The sequence below is a fragment of the Gigantopelta aegis genome, chromosome 13, assembly GCF_016097555.1.
Source record: "Gigantopelta aegis isolate Gae_Host chromosome 13, Gae_host_genome, whole genome shotgun sequence".
Classification (NCBI taxonomy): Eukaryota; Metazoa; Mollusca; class Gastropoda; order Neomphalida; family Peltospiridae; genus Gigantopelta; species Gigantopelta aegis.
Window position 1 is genome coordinate 28,561,881 of NC_054711.1, and position 16,780 is coordinate 28,578,660.

Genomic DNA, 16,780 nt, shown 5'->3' on the forward strand with positions numbered 1-16,780 from the left:
GCAACAACATCCCCATATAAAACCTCTTCCAGGCACATGTAGTACACACTTGTGGACGAATATGTACGGGGTTTTTTTTTGTGTCCTATATATAAATACAGATTTTTAAAAATTGGCTTCTGTTCCCTCCCCCACTAGAGACTGAGCCCCCTCCATTAGAGATTGTGCTCCAAACCCCCACACCCGGATATTGTTACCACGTGCCTGCATACGTTCCTATCGAAAATCACTCCCAACGCAGACGAAATTACTAACGATCATTTGTCAAATCGGTGGTAAACATACATGTATAATGCTATTGTTACAGATAGTGAAGAAAATGTAAATGGGGGCTAGCGGGAATATATCCACAATAAAAACAGCCTCAAATAAAACCTGAACACTAGTTCCTTTTGGAAATCGATTAACAAAGCAGCTTGCAGACCCGCGATCGTTTGGGCCGTTGGTAAATTAAGCCGCAAACATAATTATATTGCAGGCGCGTGTGCACAGGGGTGTGCTTCAGGGTCTACCCTCCTCCCCCTTCCCGAATTTTCTTTAAAAAAATAAAAAAATTGCGAAGCATGACCCGACATTCCCTAAAAACATCTCACCAGTCTAGACACCGGTACTCAATGTTCTGCACATGCGCCTGTGTACATTGTTTTGTAACCCCCCCCCCCCATAAACGTAGCTCGTCAGTCTAGACCCCCCCCCCCACTAACATTATTTCATACGCGCCTGCATTGGCAAAAACAGAAAAAGAAAATAATTTTAAAAAACACCCTAAATAATAATACATGTAATAATAATACAAATAAAATGAAGTTTTTGTTAGCCGCTTGTGACAGACGTCACGTAGGCAAGCCACATGCACATTTATTTGTCGATTTCACTTCTTTTCTCTCAAAACCGCAATATACCCCCCCCCCCCCCACACACACACACACATGCAGTGACGCTCCTTTTCCATTATAGTTTTCCTTTTTCAGCTGTCTACAAGGGTTGTCGGTCAGTTAAATTACATCATGTGTTTTGGTTTTAAAATTTATTATAGTCAGTATAGAGTGAATGATTTAAGATGCCAATCGGAATATATCAATAACAGAAGTTTTAGGATAATAATTTAATAATTCTGCTTTTAAAACGTATGTCAACGCTGTGGTATACAAGGTTTTTTTTTTTTAATTAAATTAAATTTATAACATATCGGCAGTTAACAACAACCGACAGATAAAGAGGTCACAGATTCGCAGCAAAGTGACCGGTGCGAATTTGCAGAATCGCAGCAAGTTGTTACTGGTGTGGAACAAAATAGTCTATAGCCAATTTGGTTTTAAACATCCGTCCCTCAAACCACCCCCCTCCCCATTTTTTTTTTTTTTTAAATCGGTGGCACGTCGAAAAGTCAAACTGATCAAACTGATCCCCATCATATATAATGAATTCTTCCACAGCTGACGCAAGTTGCATGTAAGTCAGTTTCACTATTTATTTATTTAAAAAAATTGGTGTTTCACTTTTATGACTTGAAGCTGTTAATAACAATGTGCATGTAAACATGGTCAATATAATCCTAATGAACAGTTCTACGCGTTGGATGAAGTGCAAACGTAATTCTTGTTGAAATAAATATTTTACAAAATTGACGATCCGCCGATCGGCGAATGTTTGAAAACATGGTTTTTTTCCAAGACCGCCGAAACTGCCGAGCCGACCGCCGAGCCGATTTCCGATATTGCCACTATGGTTGGTTCGTGTACTGTATATACATTTTCAATATTTAAACACCTGTTTATGTCTTACACGCATGTAACTACATACATTTACAATACTTAAACACCTGTTTATGTCTTATGTGCGTGTAACTACAGACATTTTCAATACTTAAACACCTGTTTATGTCTTACGTGTGTGTAACTATACACATTTACAATGCTTAAACACCTGTTTATGTCTTACGCGCGTGTAACTACATAAATTTTCAATACTTAAACTCCTGTTTATGTCTTACGCGCGTGTAACTACAGACATTTTCAATACTTAAAACACCTGTTTATGTCTTACGTGTGTGTAACTATACACATTTACAATGCTTAAACACCTGTTTATGTCTTACGCGCGTGTAACTACAGACATTTTCAATACTTAAACTCCTGTTTATGTCTTACGCGCGTGTAACTACAGACATTTTCAATACTTAAACACCTGTTTATGTCTTACGTGCGTGTAACTACATACATTTACAATGCTTAAACACCTGTTTATGTCTTACACGTGTGTAACTACATACATTTACAATACTTAAACACCTGTTTATGTCTTACGTGTGTGTAACTATATACATTTTCAATACTTAAACACCTGTTTATGTCTTACACGCGTGTAACTACATACATTTACAATGCTTAAACACCTGTTTATGTCTTACGTGTGTGTAACTATACACATTTACAATTCTTAAACACCTGTTTATGTCTTACGTGTGTGTAACTATACACATTTACAATGCTTAAACACCTGTTTATGTCTTAAATGCGTGTAACTACATACATTTACAATACTTAAACACCTGTTTATGTCTTACACGCGTGTAACTACATACATTTATAATACTTAAACACCTGTTTATGTCTTAAACGCGTGTAACTACAGACATTTTCAATACTTAAACACCTGTTTATGTCTTACACGCGTGTAACTATACACATTTACAATGCTTAAACACCTGCGTTTAAGAAAAACAGGCTTCCTAAATTCAGCCCTTAGTTTTGCATAAACCTATTATATCTTCCTAATTTATGTTCCGGAAATGCTATCCATAAACAAAATGTTTGGTTTGCAATAGCTTTAATCAACATTTTTGCAATGGGGTGGTTGGCAGGCATTTAGAACCTTCAGGTTATCATGATGCTGGTAAACCTTAAGGCTTCATGTATCAGAATCAGGTTTTTCAGACTTGTCTTTGAGGGGCACATGCCTAAATTCAATATCAGAAGTGTCCGAATATCACACTTTTACTCTATCTAAGATTATTTGGAACAATTCCTCCTCCTCGACAGTTTGAGACTTGTGATTTTTCACACTGACATTTAAACTATCAATTATGCTAATAGTAAAGTATACTGGATATCAGAAATATTTGACAACTTTTGTATTTTCAGCCTGTGACAACAGAGGAGGTTGTGAAGGCTGCTTCGTTGAGTCGGGTCTCGCCATTGGCTGCCACTCTGATCAAGCCGCCAGATCCAGACATCTTACAGGGCCTCCCATTGGCTGCCCAGAGAGAGCTGGTCGCCCGGCATGCCCAGCAGTGTTTGTCGCAGCCCACCTCTAGAAGATCTTCCATCGGAGAGATGGATCAGACAGAAAGTGCTAAAGGTATGGACGTACAGCACGGCACACAGATGAACAACACAGTCACAGACATTCATATAACTTGAGAATAATCGTTCAGGCTACAGATTTTCGGAGCCATTTTAGCACTACAATGTTGTAAATCCATCATAGGCTACAATGATAAAAAGTTTGTTAAGTTTAACGACACCGCTAGAGCACATTGATTTATTAATCATCGGCTATTGGATGTCAAACAGGAAACTCGCTACATTTTTACATTAGTAGCAAGGGATCTTTTATATGCACCATCCCACAGACAAGGTAGCACATACCACAGCCTTTGGTATGCCAGTCGTGGTGCACTGGCTGGAACAAGATCGTATAGCTCAGAAGGCTGGACATAGCCCAGTGGTAAAGCACACTCCTCATGCACGGTCAGTCTGGGATCGATCCCAGTTGGTGGGCCTGTTTGGCTATTTCTCGTATCAGTCATTACACCACTACTGATATATCAAAGGCCGTGGCATGTGCTAGCCAGTCTGTGGGATGGTGCATATCAAAGATCCCTTGCTACAAATGGTAAAATGTAGCGGGTTTCCTCTCTGAGACTATATTGTTAAAATTATCAAATGTTTGACAATGGCCGATGATTAATAAATCACTGTGCTCTAGTGGTGTCATTAAACAAAACAAAACAAACTTTAATTTTTCAAATAACTCGAAGAACCAGTCGGGTTTCAACTTTTCGGAATTATATTAGGGCTATGATGTCGTAAAACTGTTGTAGGCTATGATGATGTCATAGTGCTAAGATAGCTTTGAAAATATGAACCCTGGTTGCCCAGTGCCCTGTTCCACAAAATGATGATAGCACTAAGATGGCCTTAAGTGCATACGGTCGTTATGCACCTAAGGTGATCTTAGCACTAAGATGGCTTCATGGACCGGGGTCTAGTAAGTTACCATGTTAGGAAAGTCAAGAACAGTATTTATTGTTCTCCACAAAAACACCACCGCCTACATTATGATCAGTTGTATGTTATTCTAATATCAGATACATATCCAATACAATAAGAATGTTTAGTGATTTCAATGAAAAACTAAGAATCAGTATGTCGTTTTGAAAATATTTTACAGTACATGTAGTAGTAATGATGATCATAACTAGTTTAACGTGCCCATATACCACTAGGGTTTCGAACACGCCCATCCCGAGTCAGACCTCCAATAAGATCGGTGGCCTGACTCGGGATGGAGGGGGGGGGGGGGGGGGGGGGGGTGAAAATGGGCAGAATTTTGAAAATAGCAATTAATAAAAAAAGTTAATAGAATAAATAAAAAAAAAATACAAAGGTTACAAGCCAAAAATAAAAAAGAATTGACTGCTCGGCCGAATATTTATATAATTTGGAGCATTTTAGAAGGACAGTCCAAAATTAAATAAGAGAAAGAAGAGAGGATCGGACTATTTAATAATATTAAAAAAAAAAAAGTAATTTTGACATAAAATTTTGAACGCAGATCTAAAAGTTTAAAGTCCGATCGATATGTCCACGCGAGTGGCCTCGTTAAGGCCGTTTGGGTGCACAGCTTAAATTAGTAGTAATGGCAGTTTTAAACTTGATAAATGTGTGGTAATATAAAGGTTACTAGAACTGTAGTGTGGTAACTAACTATACATGGGCTACCACACACTGTGCTCATTTCGATGCCTGAAGTCACCAAGGCATAGGGAGCACTTTGATGGTTTCCAGCTTCTTTCAGTTTCCTCCAGAGATTTATTCTAGTGTATGCCTTCAGTGGGCTGAAAAACCGGCCTTAGTGGCATCGTGGTTAGGCCACCGGTCAACAGGCTGATAGGTACTGGGTTCGGATCCCAGTCGAGGCATGGGATTTTTAATCCAGATACAGGACTCCAAACCCTGAGTGAGTGCTCCGCAAGGCTCAATGGGTAGGTGTAAACCACTTGCACCGACCAGTGATCCATAACTGGTTCAACAAAGGCCATGGTTTGTGCTATCCTGCCTGTGGGAAGTGTAAATAAAAGATCCTTTGCTGCTAATCCGAAAGAGTAGCCCATAAAGTGGTGACAACAGGTTTCCTCTCAAAATCTGTGTGGTCCTTAACCATATGTCTGACGCCATATAACTGTAAATAAAATGTTATAATTTTATCATATATTAATTTTCATTTTTTTTAAGATCCCCTCCAAACCTCCCTCAAAGTTCCATTGGCATTCCACCTCATGTCATTGCCCCCCACCCCCCAAATGGATCTTTTTCTGGATCCGCCACTGTTGATTGTGTCAGTGATATTTTTGTCAACATTTTTGTTTTGGGTTTAACCCCTAGGCATTATGGGCCTCTTCCCCCAAAGCTACAGTTTGTACACTTGTGGAAAATGTTGTTAAAGTATTTGAATAAAATAACATTTGAGAGTTCTAGGAGCTTCTGGGTAGTTAGAGCTGTCCTGTTGTGTTCAGCTGAAATGAAACCAACTATGGGTGGTTGGTTGACTTCATTGTTGTGTCATGTACTGTAGTGGTGGACTGGGTTGTTTCCCTTTGAATGTCTCTTCTCCCCTTCCCCCCTTCCCCCTCTCCCAGTGTCTGAATTTGCATCTCACTGAAGTGTTCTATCTGGTTGATGAGGTGTAGTTCTTAAGCCATGAGGTTTGTAAAAGGCTGAGTTTATATTTCACTACTTACCAGTTTCAAACCAGGGCTCATTTCTCAGGTGTACGGTAACTTCACAAACTAAAATGTTAATTGGACACAAACACAATGAGTAAATAAATGAAATGTAATTGAAGGAGTTGCTTCCCTTGAAGCTGCATTTAATGTTTAGTGGATTACCTCCCTTGGAACAAGCATTCTCCATGTCTGAATTGGTTTCTCTCTGAAGTTCAAAGTCTTGTGACTACTAAGGGTTACTGATAACATAAATGTCAAACCTACTCAAGCAGTTACTTCTGTTATATAGCTTCCTGTGTTTAGAGGACAAATATCCCAAATCAGCAGATATTGTACAGATCAACCTGTAGGTCCTTTTAATCAGATACTAGCTTTGGAGACTAACTCCCAGGTCATAACCTCATAATCTCATAACCTCATACCTACACCTGCAATATTTTTAATACCTGAAAAGATTTCCATATATAGGTGCCCCCTCCACCCCCCACCCCCCCACACACCCCCATCAATTTTTAGTTGCTTGATCAAATTACTCTGTCGGTGAAATATAATATATTGTTTACTTTTAAAATTTTAATGCAATATATGTGGTATGACTTAAAATTATCTTTAGCCCTGAAACTTATGTAAAACGAGGGCATGTGTTTACGGGGAGGGGGTGGGGGATGGCAAAGAAATCTTGCTTCACACCTACTTGAGGGCAGACCCCAAGTTGACGTGCTCCAGTTAAAGCACATACCCACAGGGAGTATACGGCCCAAGTTCACATGCCCCAAGTTCACATGCCCCAAGTTTAAAGGACACCTGCTTTTGATCAAAAGTCACACTGACCTTTTCACTGATAATTTCTGCTGATTAAACAAAGGACCAGGATTTAATTCAACAGATATCTTTTTCCTGTCTTAGTAACAGCTGGAGGCAGGATTTAGCATAGTCGGTTGAATGCTTGGCGGAGGTGTTTGCATCACAGACACCTATCCACCTCGGTGAATCCATTCAACTGATTGGTTTTTTTTCTCATTCCAATCAGTGCACCACAACTGGTCAAAGGCTGTGGTATGTGCTTTCCCTTGCTGCATTAGGAAAAAAATATTGTGGGTTTCCTCTCTAAGACTGTATGTCAAAATTACCAAATGGTTGACATCCAGTAGCTGATGATTAATAAATAAATGTGTTCTAGTGGTGTCGTTAAACAAAACAAACTTTTAATAACCATATTTTCAGTTTATATCATATGTTAGTACAATTTAATATGTTTTTAAATTATCATTCGTGAAGTCTTTCCTTTTCTTGACTCAGAATCGTCAAAGGAAGCAGACGCTAAGGACAGCCAGGAAGTGAAGGGAATTCTCAAACACCAGGGGGCGCACCCGAGTCCTGACCTCGAGGTCAAGAGCATCCTCAAGTCTGAGAAGGACAAGAAGGAGAATACTGAACCAAGAGGAATTCTGAAGCGATCCGACGTCGAGGACTCGCCTCAGAAGCAGGCGGACATGGTTGGTAAGGGAATCTTAAAACACTCCCAGAACCTCTCCAAATCGTTGGACGGAACGTCGAAAGGAATCCTCAAACTGACAGACTTGCAACCTCCAGGTTCGGTGGAGTCGACTTTAAAACGGACCGCGAATGAGTCGGATGCGAAGCTAAGTGCTTCTGAAAACAGTTTAAACGTCGGAACGTTGAAGGTTGGGTCAACGTCACATGCAGAAGGAAAGGATGATGTTGAGAGTGGAGAAGGAAATCGGGAAGTGGTGAAACGAGATGGTGGCGACACCAGTAATAACGCTTCATCGTCTCTGCCAACCAAGACGGAAAGTGGTGCTGACAAACGGACGGTTGATTCGGAGAATGTTGAAAAGCGTTCCGATGCGAATATGAACGACCTCGGTTCAGAACAACGCAATGGTGAAGCGGAGGCTGAGAAGATCTTTTATTTATCCAACGAGTCGACGCCGGAAAGGGAGACCACTCCGGAGACGTCGTCATCTGGAGGAAGTTCGACCAAACGGAAGTCCCGGTCCCAGGACAGAAGATCTCAGGGAGAAAGGTGAGTGGTGACACATGGGTGGGGTTTCTCTTTGGTGACAGATGTTTGGCAGGGAGTATGATGTGCATGTCATTATATTTATGTTTTCATGTTTATTTGAAACGTGAGTATTGTATATCGAGTTGGTTGGCAAATGAATCATGGTTAGAACCTTTATCATAGGAAGGTGATAAAAACAGGAAGGGCCAATTTTATATTCGCATTTTAACTTCACACAACAATCCTGTGATAGACTATGATAATAGAAACAGAAATCTTTGTGGGAACCAATACCAGGATGTGAACGCAGTACCTTGTAGCCAGTCAGCAATCTAGTGAGGTACAATCAGCTAGTGATCAACTATGCTGAGTATGATTAAAAAATCAGAATCAGTATAGGGAGCCTGTATCGAGGTGAGAACCCAGTACCTTCCAGTCAGTCAGTAATCTATTGACTCACAATCTGCTAGTGATCAACTATGCTGAGTATGATTCTAAAATCAGAATCGGTGTAGGGAGCCTGTATCGAGGTGCGAACCCAGTACCTTCCAGTCAGTCAGTAATCTATTGACTCACAATCTGCTAGTGATCAACTATGCTGAGTATGATTCTAAAATCAGAATCAGTGTCGGAGCCTGTATCGAGGTGCGAACCCAGTACCGTCCAGTCAGTTAGGTTTCCTACTGGAGCACAGAGTGGTGGCGATCAGCTGAGTATGATGAAAGAAACTGATCAGCTGAGTATGATGAAAGAAAGCGGATGTCTACTGAAGGTTATCACACACATAATTACAGTTGAAAGAGTTCACTTAAATGAAGTTGTTTACAGGGGAAGTGAGCAGTTACTGTGTAATTACAGTACATACATAATGAGTGATTTCTAGACTTGCTGTGGTCATTTTCATATAACGTTCACAAAATTTACTAGTAATTATGCTGCTGTTATTCTGTAATTGGAGTACAGCTGCGTTATACTGAGCCAGTTCTAGTTTTGCTTATTGTCATTGCAAAATACTATTTGGATTTTTTTTTTTTTTTATTATTATTTTTTTTTTTATTAAAAGAATTTGGTATTGAAATTGTGAGTAAGTAATTAATGCTAGAAATACTTGGTTCCTTTTGTTTTGTCTACGTGCATGTGTTGTTGTTATGTTTGTGCATTATGTTTGTAAAAGGTGTATTTTGGGATGAGCCCACTGGTAAAATGCTCGCTTGATGCGAGGTCGGTTTGGGATCGATCCCCGTTGGCAGGCTCATTGGGCTATTTCTTGTTCCTTTGACGTCCAATAGCTGATGATAAGATGAAAAATCAATGTGCTCTAGTGGCGTCGTTAAATAAAACAAACTTTACTTATTTCTTGTTCTGGTATATCAAAGGCCGTGGTATGTGCTATCCTGTCTGTGCGATGGTGCATATAAAAGATCCCTTGCTGCATTAGGAAAAGTGTAGCGGGTTTCTTCTAATGACTATGTTTCAGAATCACCAAATGTTTGACATCCAATAGCCGATGATTAAAATCAATGTGCTCTAGTGGTGTTGTTAAACAAAACAAACTACTTCTTCTTCTAATTTCTCTCTAGTTAACCACTGACTCATTAATTTTCCCATTCTGGACAGGGGCTGGGTGTAGCCCAGTGGTAAGGTGCATGTTTGATGTGTGATTGACCTAGGATTGATCCTAGTCAGTGGTCTCACTAAGCTGTTTTCGTTCACAGCTGGTGTAGCAAAGTCCATAGTACACTGTATTTACTCGTCTGTTTGTCGGATGATGCATCGAAGACTATACGTTAAAATTAACAAATGTTTGACATCCAATAGCCGATGATTAATAAAACAAATTTTAAAACTTTAACCACATAAAGAAGAAGTTTGTTTTGTTTAACGACACCACTAGAGCACATTGATTAATTAATTAGTCAAACATTTGGTAATTCTGACTTAGTCATCAATTGATGAAAACCGGCTACATTTTTCCTAATGCAGCAAGGGATCTTTTATATCATTCCACAGTCAGGATACCACATACTACGGCCTTTGATATACCAGTCGTGGTGCACTGGCTGGTACGAGAAATAGCCCAATGGGTCCACTTAACCATATAAAAGATCCCTTGCTGCTAATTGAAAAGAGTAGCCAATGGTGTGGGTTTCCCATCTCGTTATTTTTGTGGTCCTTAACCATATGTCAAATGCCACATTTTTGTAAATAAAAATGTATTGAGCAGGGATGTCATTAATAGCCGGCACCCGGTACTTTTTGTTAATTAATGGCCACCTATAATTTGATTTTCACCTGCTATTCTTATTTTTAATGACATCACTGTTGAGTATGTCATTAAATAAACCATTCCTTTTTTTCCGTCCCATTCTTGACTGCCAGCGTAGATAGCTGTTATGTTCAGAACACCTTGCTTGTTGAAAGAAACACTAGAATGAAAGAAAGAAAGAAAGAAATGTTTTATTTAATGACGCACTCAACACATTTTATTTACGGTTATATGGCGTCAGACATATGGTTAAGGACCACACAGATTTTGAGAGGAAACCCACTGTCGCCACTACATGGGCTACTCTTTCCGATTAGCAGCAAGGGATCTTTTATTTGCGCTTCCCACAGGCAGGATAGCACAAACCATGGCCTTTGTTGAACCAGTTATGGATCACTGGTCGGTGCAAGTGGTTTACACCTACCCATTGAGCCTTGCGGAGCACTCACTCAGGGTTTGGAGTCGGTATCTGGATTAAAAATCCCATGCCTCGACTGGGATCTGAACCCATTACTTACCAGCCTGTAGACCGATGGCCTAACCATGATGCCACCGAGGCTGGTAAAATGTTTGTTGAAAGAAACACTAGAATGAATGCACATGTGAAATGAAATATATACATTTGTTAAGTTGTGGTATGTCACTTCCTGGCGGTAGCCAGCCAGTGCACTCATAACTTAACATACCACGTGTTAATCCCAGTGTGAGAAGACAGTCTATCTCACCACGCTAGTTTTCCGCTTGCTGTTGCCTCTATATCCTGCTTCTAAATACAGGATTTTAAAAAAATCATTAGCCTCATAATAGTTGAAATTCTTAAACCGCTGTAGTACAATTACTGATAATTCTAATAAATTAAGGTTTTTTATAATTTAAAAAAAAGAAAAAAAGTTGAGGTTTATTTTTTTCTGAATATTGAGATAATAACTTGTGTGAAAGTATGGAAAATAGCTCTGCGAACTAACTTTTATGAAATATGGTGCTTACAAGTAAAGATTTAAGATGGAGGACATTTGATTATGATAACGTAAGGAAAAAGTGAGTAATTATTTTTATTGTTTAATTAATTAATTAATTAATTGGTATAGAAAAAATGCAACATTTGTATATATCGACATTTTAAACTGTGGCTATTGGGTGTCATGGCTATTTCAGAACTTACATGTAGCCTGCAATTGTCTGAGAAGAAACCTGATGCTGCTGCCACCACAGACAGAAAAGCATAGCACATACCACAGCTTTTGATATATACCATTGTCGGTGATAGGATGATTTTTTCCTCAATTTGATGCAAGTTTATTTTACAACATCATCAGAGTACATTGATAAATTAATCATCATCTATTGGGGGAAAATGTAGCGGGTTTCCTCTCTGAAACTATATGTCAAATTTACCAAATGTTTGACATCCACTAACCGATGATTAATAAGTCATTGTGCTCTAGTGGTGTTGTTAAACAAACCAAACTTCTTCTTCCAATAACCGATGATTAATAAATCAATGTGCTCTAGTGGTGTCGTTAAACGAGACAAACTTTTAACTTTTCGTAAGCTAATGGATGTCAGACCCATTACATTTTTTCCATTAGCAGCAAGTTTTCTTTTATCCTGCTACCACTGTTTTATTAACAGATTATAATCGATTAAAGCAAAGTCATAAACGTTTATTAGCAGGTTATGACTTTTGACGTCACTCATATGACGTCACATGCATAGCTATGTTATAAAATTGCTCATTTGACCTCTAGGTCATTGTACAGTGTGGCAGAAATAACAGAAATAATAGCTTTTCCACTTAATTTTTATGGTCTGCTGGATAAAAATAATAACTAGTTACTGATGTTGGATATGCTTTATCGCGGAATTTACCATTCTTACCTCCACAGGATAAAGCAGATATCTGGTGTCATTTACTGGTTATTCTCTATTTATATGCACTTTCCCGGAGACAAGATGGCACATACCATGGCCTTTGATATACCAATTGTGGGACACTAGTTAGGACATAAAAAATAAAAAGTCAGAGAATGGGTTTACAGGAGGGGTTCGATCCTACAACCCCAAGCAGCCCAGGAGAGTGCTCTGCAGACTAAGCTAGATCCTGATGTGAACACCACTGTTAAAGTTAAAGGGTTTTTTGTTTAACAACACCACTGGAGCACATTGATTTAGTAATCATCAGCTATGTCAAACATTTGGTAATTCTGGCAAATGGTCTTAGAGAGGAAACTCACTTTATTTTTATACGCCCATCTATGATGGGTCGTATTATGATATGGCGTTGTCCGTCCATACGTACGTCTGTCTGTTAACTTGTTCTTGTCTGGACCATATCTTGTTTTATTGGTAACGAGGGATCTTTTATATGTACATCTCCACAGACAGGATAGCACATACCACGGCCTTGGATATACCCGTTGTGGTGCACTAAAATGAAAAATAGCCCAATGGGCACCCCCCCCTGATGAGGATCGATCCTAGACTGACTGAGCAGCAGGCAAGTGCTTTACGACTGGGCTACGTCCCGCTCCGTGAACACCACTGAGTCTTACGTGTATTAAATAAATCACGTATCCTACAGTCCTGCTTCTATTCCTCTCACTCGCTCCAGCCAGTGCACCACGACTGGTATATCAAAGGCTGTGGTATGTGCTGTCCTGTCTGTGGGATGGTGCATGTAAAAGATCCCTTGCTACCAATGGGAAACATGTAACAGGTTTCATCTCTAAGACTATTATGTCAGAAGTACCAAATATTACACATCCAATAGTCGGTGATCAATAAATCAGTATGCTCTAGTGGTGGTGTCAAACAAAACGAACTTTTCCTTTCAAGCTGTAATCATAGGTGATTAGATAACATTAGATGAACATAATACACTTGTCGGACATTTTGATGAAGTGTGCTGTACACCTTGTACAAAGCAGTAGACCTGACTGATGCATACAATACAGGAAAATCCATTTAGTGAAAGAGGGGTTGAGAATGTCCCAGGGCACACTATTGATTAATGTGGTCAAAATTACTGTGAGAAATTTGAATGCAACTTGTCTATTAGTCAACACCTGTTTCCCCCTGCCATTAAGCCACAAAGCAGTGAGCAATTTATTTGGTGTTTATCTCGAATTTGTATAGGTTGTTTATTGGTTTTTGTCAATGGAATCTACTAGTACTCTTAACTTGTATGGTGGTGAGCGACCCACATAAGTTGTGAATGACCCGAAACTGTAAGAAACAACACGTGTATGATTGTCGTATATGTAACTCGACATGTTTATAGGTGATTCCTACTCAGCTTCAGTCAGTCCTGGATGGAAAACAATAATCAGTATTTTGTTTATTTGGTGGTCTGAGTTTGAATTAAGCATAGGATAATTGGGCCATCAACCAATGTATTTGTCAAGGTCAGTATTAAGACCGTATTGTGTTTAAGGTGTGTGGTTTTTTTTAGTTCCCCACCTGTCCAACCGTTTGGTCTGTCTATCTGTATGTCTGTATGTCTGTCTGTATTTCTGTATCTGTTTGTCTATGTCTGTCTGTCTGTCTGTCTGTCTTTCCATCTATCTCACATAGTTTTCCGGATGTTGTTGTTTTTTTTTTTTTTTACAGTGCCTTGCAGTATTGAGGTGAAATTTTGTATGTAGCTTTATCATGTTCTATTAAAGATCATATTTTACTTTCATAGTAATTTACAGATTTTTGACAGAGTTATGGCCCTTGAACTTAGGAAATAATACAACAAATTTGTCAGCTGAAGGTCACTCTCCTGAAATAGCGTTACTATTGTTAGATGAGTAATCACATAAATTTTAAAATGAAATTTGTTACTAATTTTATTTCAAGGTGATCAGTTTGTCTCTCTCCTAAAAGGGAGTGGAATGTAGCTCAAGCAGTAGCGTGTCCACCTGTGAAGCGGTCGGTCATCGGATCGATCCTTCTCAGTAGACCCATTTGCAGTTTGGGCTATTTTCTGTTCCAACCAGTGGTTCATCAAAGACCGTGGTATGTGCTGTCCTGTCTGTGGGAAAGTGCATATAAAAAAAACCTTGCTGCTTATCGCAAAGAGTAGCCTATGTGGCAGCAGCAGGTTTTCTCTAAAAAAATATGTTAGAATGACCATATGTCTGATGTCCAATAGCCGATGATAAGATAAAAATGAATGTGCTCTAGAGGCGTCGTTAAATAAAACAAACTGTTTTTTTACTCTCTTAAACTACTGAATCCGCAACTCTGCATCAGCCATGCCAGAATTCCAAACCATCGAAACAAACTGTTCAGAATGATGCATTTTCAACTGAAGTGTGCATGAATATCAGGCATCGAAATAAGTCGAGAACAGTCATTCAGGTTACCACATGTAAGAAAAGTCGAGAACGGTGTTTCGTTCTCGACAAACATTTCAACGTAACGGTAGTTTCGTTTCCGAATGTAAACTAGGCAATGCATTCCGGACTTCTGCGTTTCATTTTCTTGTAAGGAATTGCATCTATGTTCGCGCGCACTTGTGCAATTCCAAGCAATCTCGGCATTCCGCATTTAAGCAGTGCCCACTAGATAAATTTACTTCAGGATTTCGTTTCTCGTACCGATGTTCGCACGCACCGATACAATTTCAGAATGTCCACGTTAAAAGTAGCAGTAACAGGAATTCAATTCTAACTTTCATATAGTTGTGGTAACCTATAGGTTACCAGGCTATATTTTGTGGTAACCTGTAAATGGGTTACCAGACACAATGCTTATGTTGATGCCTGAATATGTGGATGGCAATCACGCACATTTTTATACCCATGGTGAGAACGCATTGCACGGGCACAACATACAGAATTTCAGACATGGGTGTGTTGAGACAACCCATTTGTTGGGGGTGATAGTAGGTTCGTGTGTTTGCATAACTTTTACCATGTTGTTGTGGCCTCTTAACTGGATGTACCATTACTCGTATTGAAATGCAAATGCTACTTAGGAAACCTCACTTTGGGCCTAATCCACAAAGGCCATACATTCCTTCTTTCATAATTAGTGTGTTGGATGGGCATCATTAAAATGTGTAGTATTAACAATATGAGTGACCCTTCAATAGTGACGCTGAGTATATATGCATGGATTAAAGAATAGATGGACATATGAAGACATGGTCAGCCAGATTGGACATACTGTTGTGTTATGAATGGATAGATTAAAGAATAGATGGACATATGAAGACATGTACAGTCAGACTGGACATACTGTTGTGTTATGAATGGATAGATTAAAGAATAGATGGACATATGAAGACATGGACAGTCAGATTGGACATACTGTTGTGTTATGTATGGATGGATTAAAGAATAGATGGACATATGAAGACATGGACAGTCAGACTGGACATACTGTTGTGTTATGAATGGATGGATTAAAGAATAGATGGACAAATGAAGACATGGACAGTCAGATTGGACATACTGTTGTGTTATGAATGGATAGATTAAAGAATAGATGGACATATGAAGACATGGACAGTCAGACTGGACATACTGTTGTGTTATGTATGGATGGATTAAAGAATAGATGGACATATGAAGACATGGACAGTCAGACTGAACATACTATTGTACTATTGTGTTGGACATACTGTTGTGCTACAAATGGATGGATTAAAGAATAGATGGACATATGAAGACATGGACAGCAGATTGACTGGACATGGATGGATGAATAGATGGTCATAGAAAGACATGGATGTGAACATACTATTGAATGGATGGATTAAAGAATAGATGGACATATGAAGACATGGACATGTGTTACAGTGGATTAAAGAATAGATGGACAAATGGACATACCAGACTGGACGTATTGTGTTATGAATGGATAAAGAATAGATGGACAATGAAGACATAGTCAGACTGGACGTACTATTGTGTGTATGGATGGATTAAAGAATAGATGGACATATGAAGACATGGTCAGCCAGATTGGACATACTGTTGTGTTATGTATGGATAGATTAAAAAATAGATGGTCATATGAAGACATGGATAGTCAGACTGGACACACTATTGTGTTACAAATGGATGGATTAAAGAATAGATGGTCATATGAAGACATGGACAGCCAGACTGGACATACTGTTGTGTTATGAATGGATGGATTAAAGAATAGATGGACATATGAAGACATTGACAGTCAGACTGGACGTACTATTGTGTTACGAATGGATGGATTAAAGAATAGATGGACATATGAAGACATTGACAGTCAGACTGGACGTACTATTGTGTTACAAATGGATGGATTAAAGAATAGATGGTCATATGAAGACATTGACAGTCAGACTGGACGTACTATTGTGTTACAAATGGATGGATTAAAGAATAGATGGACATATGAAGACATTGACAGTCAGACTGGACGTACTATTGTGTTACAAATGGATGGATTAAAGAATAGATGGTCATATGTAAAAAAACAAACAAAAAAAAACATTTGTTTAACA

At 39.0% G+C, this 16,780-nt stretch overlaps 1 protein-coding gene across 6 annotated transcripts in view; it reads left to right on the forward strand.

Annotated features, from left to right (window-relative positions):
- The window catches only part of LOC121387410 (supervillin-like), a 220,021-nt gene that overhangs the window by 154,384 nt on the left and 48,857 nt on the right, over positions 1–16,780 (forward strand). For all 6 annotated transcript variants that reach the window (XM_041518514.1, XM_041518515.1, XM_041518517.1 and 3 more), the window contains 2 exons: positions 3,144–3,360; positions 7,310–8,057. In XM_041518514.1, the coding sequence (XP_041374448.1) occupies positions 3,144–3,360; positions 7,310–8,057 (965 nt within the window). The remainder of the gene's footprint in view (positions 1–3,143; positions 3,361–7,309; positions 8,058–16,780) is intronic.